Genomic DNA, 6,106 nt, shown 5'->3' on the forward strand with positions numbered 1-6,106 from the left:
AGTATTCTGTTATGATTCTTTTAATTTTAGTTGGGTCTGTTGTGTATCACCCATCTCATTTCTTATATGGGTTATCTGCTTCCTCTCCTGTTTTTCTTTTGTCAGTTTGGCCAGTGGTTTATCAATTTTGTTGATCTTTTCAAAGAACCAGACTTTGGTCTTGTCAACTCTTTCGATTGTTTTTCTATTCTCTATTTCATTTAATTCTGCTCTAATTCTTATTATTTCCTTTCTTCTGGCACCCCTCAGCAATATTTTTTGCTTATTTGTTTGTATTTGGTTAAAATCTCATATTTATTAAGTGACTACTATATTCCAGGTACTGTTCCAAGTGCTTTGCATTAATTAACTTATTTAATTCTCATAACAAGCCTATCAGGCAAGTACCATTAATATTCCCATTTTACAGGTGAAGAAACTGAGCCACAACTAATAGGGTTTGAACCTAAGCAGTCTGGCCTCAAAGGCTGAATTCTTAACCATTTAAGCAGTATATATACACACACATAGACAGAGAAAGAGATCTGTTGTTGGGTGCCTGGAGTTGTATTAAGCAAAAGCTATACAGAAAAATAATCTTTCAAGGAAACAAGACTTCCTACGTACCTGATACATATGTCAAGTCAACCAAAAGATAGGAAGTATTCTTTATTACCCACTGATAGTACTTCATAAAAACATTGTGGGAACCACTGAACTCCATTCTGCAAGAATAAAGGAATAGAGCCCCTCTTCTCCATCCACCCCGCTTCCAGGGCCTGCCTGTATTTATGACCACAGCTGGGTGGATAGTGTTGGGTATGGCCCCGGATGTGGTGCTGGCTGGTAGAGGCACTGATAGACGAGGGTAATGCCAATTCAGTAATTATACAAGGGAACTCCAAGGCCCCACACATCTAATAGGTCTATAAATATACAATTACTAGGTCTCTCCCCTGGACATTCTGAGTCAGTTGATCTGGGTTGGTGCTCAGGATTCTGTTTTATAAAAAGCACCAAGGTCGTTCTTATCTTCTGACAAGTTGAGAATCACTTAGTAATTACTTGAGCTGAGTTGGGTTGTGTCTATCTTCTGAAATCTCTCTCAACTCTGCCTCTTTCTTTCCAGTCTCTCTGAGGTTAGAGGCATTATCATCTCTCAAGACCAGTCTGTTCTAGCGGCCCCTTCCTTGGACTCTTGGGTCCAGTCTCTGTTGTTTCAGACATTTCTCCACACTGACGCCAGAGTTATATTCCCAAACACACACGTGCTTGCATCACTCTCATGTTTAAAATCGTACTGACTCAATCCCCAAAGAACACCCCAAAAAAAAAAAAAAAACAAACTCACTGCTGTTGAGTCGATTCCGACCCATAGTGACCCTATAACACAGAGTAGGACTGCCCCATAGGGTTTCCAAGGACAGCCTAGTGGATTCGCACTGCTGACCTTTTGGTTAGCAGCCAAACTCTTAACCACTATGCCACCACGGTTTCCCCAAAGAACATAAGTCCCTTTAAAATCTGCCTCAGCCACTCCTCAGCTCTGCTACACTGGCCCTTTGACCACCCCACAGACATACCCTGACCTTTCATGATTTCTTCTCTTTCCAAATGCTGTTTTCTCTGTGCATTTATTAAAGCTCTTTTGGTCACAAGCTTTTTTGCCTAATTAAAAAAGGGAATTCATTGGTTGACATGAGGTTAAAGTTCAGCTGGATCTACGAGTGGAATGCTACCATGAGAACCTCACATCCCTACATCTCACCTTTCTGCTTGCCTCTGCCTGGCGTTTTTCTTGGTCATTCCCTGTCCATTTGGTAGTGAGTCAACTGCTCATAGCCCTCTGTTGTCATCTTTACAGCTAGCAATTCCACAGAAAGAAGGAATGGCCTTCCCATAGCATGAGCAATACTGTGAGTTTGGTCTTCATAGTATTCCAAAGAGTTCTCCTCTTGACCTAGCTTATGTACCTATCCCAAAATCCCTCAGTCTGAGAGGGATGGTGTGCTTTGATTGTCCAGGCCTAGACCATACGGCCACCATGGAAATAAGGGAAACAGCGTAAGCATCATACAAATTTCATGGACTAAGCAGGATCACTGTGAAATGAAGGAGGGTGTTTCCCCAAGAGAATACCAGAGAGAAAAATATATGTTCACTAAAGCCTGAAATCACCATTTTCCCCCCATCTGTTGAAGTTCTACTCCTTTATTCTTTGAGACTCAGCTCTCAAATGTCACCTTTTCTGCTTCAATATAAGTTAGTCGCTCTCTCCTCAGTGTGTTCCTGGTCCTCTGTTGACGCCTGTCTTAGCACGCTGTCCAAAGTAGATCAGAGTTTGCTGTTAACATGTACATCTCTGGCTGAATTACTGGACTGGAGTTACTCAGGGTCAAGGAGCATAGCCCAGTCATTTTCAAATTCTCTACCTCTAACCCCCAGGGCTTGTCACACCTGCCAGTGGCTCAGGTATGGGTCTCGGTTCATCTAGGGCCAATGAAAACTTTTGGATCACTACAGAATATTGTTATATATAGTGCTGGAAGATAAGCCCCCTACACAATGGCATTACACAATGGACTCAAATGTACAACGATCATGAAGATGGTGCAGGACTGAGCAACGTTTCATTCTGTTACATGTAAGGTCGCCATGAGTTGGAGCCAACTTAACAACTAACAACAACAAGGGAGGAGGAACCAGCCAAGAAGAAGTCAGGGAGCAGTTAAACCAAAACCAACCCCATTGCCATTGAGTTGACTCTGACTGATAGAGACCCTATAAGACAGTGCTGAACTGCCCCACAGGGTTTCCAAGGCTGTAAATCTTTACGGAAGCAGACTGTCACATCTTTCTCCCACAAAGCAGCTGGTGAGTTGGAACTATAGACCTTTAGTTTAGCAGTGCCACCAGGGCTCCTTAGGGAGCAGTTAAAACCAAACCCGTTGCCATGGAGTCAATTCCGACTCACAGTGACCCTATAGGACGAGTAGAACTGCCCCATAGTGTTTCCAAGGAGTGGCTGGTGGATTTGAATTGCCAACCTTTTGGTTAGCAGCCGTAGCTCTTAACCACTGCGCCACCACGGTAGGCAGTTAGGAGGTAGGAGATGTGAACAGAGAACTCTTTTAACCGTGGATAAGCTGATAGTGGATAGGATCCATCTCTAGGGACTGTGGGAATTCTTGTTCTTCAGTGGGGAAAATGAAAGCTTAAACCCAAGACCATTTGACTCACTGAGGGATCTCTGGCCCCACCCATGGGCCATCTTCAAGGGGCCCACTGTGGCCCTCATGTGGTTTGTTGCCCCTTACCTCCAAGTATTGATTAACCAGGCGTAAGGTGCGATCAGTGACATTAAATATGTCCCTCCAGTCAAAACTGGCCATGTCGTCAGCCCTGCTCTCGCGAGGACCCTTATAGAGGAAGTTCAGCACGGCTTCAGCAGTAATACCTTCTTCACTGAACTGCCTATTCAAAAAATCTTTTACTGTTGGGTTCTCCAGGATGTCCTTGGGAAAAAGCAATACGGTCACAGCATTTAGAAAGTCCACAGATCTTGGTTGGACCAGTTCCCACTTTTAATGATTAGGCATAGAGACTGTAAGGCTCTCTACAAAGCTAGTGATTTTTCTTTGATTATAATAAGGCAGACCTATCCATATCCCATTTCCCCCAAATACATAAGACTCTAATAGAAAGGAGATGTGTGTGTGTGTGTGTGTGTGTGTGTGTGTGTATGGGTGTGTGTGTGTGTGCGCACACGCACGCGCATGTGCTGGTGATATATGGGAAGCTTTCTTTCTCTTATAAATTTTTTTCTCTCTTAATTATCCCTGTTCTATAGGACTCTTGTCTCCTGGCCTTGCAGAGCTGGAAATGAGACCAGCCACCAGACTCAACTGTCTTTGCAGTTACAGAGCTTGCCCCTTGGGGAGATGTCCCTTTGAATCTGAGGCCCTCAAGTGGATTCATAAAAGGAAGAAACCTCAGGAAGCCACTGGTCCTTGTGGCATAGTATTTAGATTTCCCCCTGAATTCAAGAAACATTTCCCACCCAAAGTCAGTGACTCCATTTGGTGATAGCTTCTAGAGCCTAGTGCCTCTGGGCCTTGCTTGTTACAATTTTGACCTAAGTCCAGTAGTGATTAACCCTTTCCTGGGAAAAGGAAAAAAAGCGAAACTTTCCAGCCCTTCTTCCCCTTCCCCGTTCACCCTCTAGGACCTTCCATACTCTGATCATGGTCATCTGTGTGCTCTTGTCAAAGAAGTACCAGATCTGGGGCCCTACTTCTTCCCAGGACTTGACCAACTTCCAAACACGCTCCAGTTCTTCAAAAGTCGAGTTGGCCTAAAACCAGACAGAGAAAAGAACAGAGAGAACACCTCTTGTTGTATCTTTCCTGCCCCTGTCACAAACCCTGAATGTTTCGGAAAGGCTTTTCAAGGAAGTGTTCTTCATTTTCTTAGTCTATTGATATTTCCCAGCACAATCAGCTATTTCCTAGCCTCCCAGAAGGACAGAATCTAATTTCTTAATATCTTGGAGGTACATGTAATATTGATGATGTTATTGTCTCTGAACTTTACTAAAGCTAGATTTGAACTCCTGTGAATAAATATTCTTCCTTCCTATTTTTGTCCATTCTGTGTAGCCAGGATTCTAAGAACAGTGACCCCTTCTATCAGGGACATAATTCAGGCATTGGGAAAGAAAACCTCATTGTAGGCTGCAGTAAAGAGGGGAAGGTCCAGGCAGAAGCACTGAAGCAAAGCATACCAGTGATGACTATGGATGGGGGAGGAAACCCAAGAGTCCACTTAGCAAAAAACAAACATAAGGCTCGCTACCAGGAGGGCACATTAAAACACACACACATTGATTTTTCTAGGAGGTCAAAGGTATAAGCGACAAGAGCAGCTGGGCTCTTACGTTCTTCAGTATCCTGCGAGCTGCCGGAGAATCAGGAGTAAAGAGGATTTTTCCCATCAGCAAAGGCTTTGCTGCCCTCCAGGGTATTTTGGTTAAAGGGTTTGACTCCAAGCTCTGGATCAATGCATTACAAAAGGACGCTGCCGGGAGAGAAGGGACAGATTTTGTAGAAAGTCCCCAAATGCTCACACCTAAACATGGTCATTAGTGTGTTCTAATCACAGATCTCATTCAACTCCTTGCTGGAGGATTTGATGAATAACCTAAATTAACAGGCTGTACCCCCCCCCACCCCAACTCCCCAATAACAAGCTCATCATTAGTAAGTAACAAAATGGCATAGTGAATCTCAATAATAGCCTCATCAGAGAAACAAAGGATGGGGCTTGCCCTGTAGTTTTTTCTGCTTTAGAAGAAGGAGGCTGAGAAGCCTGTGGGGTGATTACTGCAAGGACCAGAGGCCATTCTAGATGAAAGGAATCGAGAGCCCAAACAGGGCCTCCTCTTGGAATCTCAGCTTTAGCCTCAATAATTCCCCTTCAATTAGCTGCTTAACTTCTTTGTTGTGTATGGCTATCTTAGGGCCCAACTACTCTTGGTACGTCCTTTGCTGCCTCTTTTCAATTTTTAATTAGCCATTTGCATTTCTTCCCCCACACCCACTGATCTGCTACACAGGAGCCAAAAAAAATAGTGAAAGGTGGGAACGATTACTTGCCAGGGACTTGCCATTTGGAAAGTAATTCAGTACTGTACACACAGATTTTCACTGCATTGTGTTTGTAAAAATATCCCACAGCCGTGTTTACTTGAAAGGGCCCTTCTGACCTGAGCTTTGCTTGCAACTCTGAGTTTGCCTCCTCATTTATCTTTCTTCTCTTCCTCTAGAATTTAACCCTAGTTCAATTAGATCAGTGGGGAATATCTCCTCTGTTCCCTTTCCAAGTGGGCCTCAGTTGTTTCCAAGGCTCACATCTAGAATTCTCTGTGAGCACCGCCCACTTTCTACAAGGGGAAGTGGACTTTTAGGGAGGAGAACCCCCTTTGCCCAAAGCTGCTCAACAAGATCAAGGTAGAGGCAACGCCAGGACTGGTGTAACCTGGAGGTATGAAACCATCCAGGTAATCAGCATCAGAGGCTATACACAGACTCAGAACTCAGAATACTTACTTGTTCTTTTGTCATAAGAA

General features: G+C 43.9%; 1 protein-coding gene across 1 annotated transcript in view; it reads right to left on the reverse strand.

Annotated features, from left to right (window-relative positions):
- The window catches only part of ABCA4 (ATP binding cassette subfamily A member 4), a 174,073-nt gene that overhangs the window by 102,207 nt on the left and 65,760 nt on the right, over nucleotides 1-6,106 (reverse strand). The window contains exons 8-11 of the mRNA XM_023733347.1: nucleotides 6,087-6,103; nucleotides 4,916-5,055; nucleotides 4,217-4,333; nucleotides 3,297-3,494 (exon numbers count right to left, since the gene is read on the reverse strand). Coding sequence (XP_023589115.1) covers nucleotides 3,297-3,494; nucleotides 4,217-4,333; nucleotides 4,916-5,055; nucleotides 6,087-6,103 — 472 coding nt within the window. The remainder of the gene's footprint in view (nucleotides 1-3,296; nucleotides 3,495-4,216; nucleotides 4,334-4,915; nucleotides 5,056-6,086; nucleotides 6,104-6,106) is intronic.

Source organism: Trichechus manatus, unplaced genomic scaffold, assembly GCF_000243295.1.
Source record: "Trichechus manatus latirostris isolate Lorelei unplaced genomic scaffold, TriManLat1.0 scaffold00058, whole genome shotgun sequence".
Lineage (NCBI taxonomy): Eukaryota > Metazoa > Chordata > Mammalia > Sirenia > Trichechidae > Trichechus > Trichechus manatus.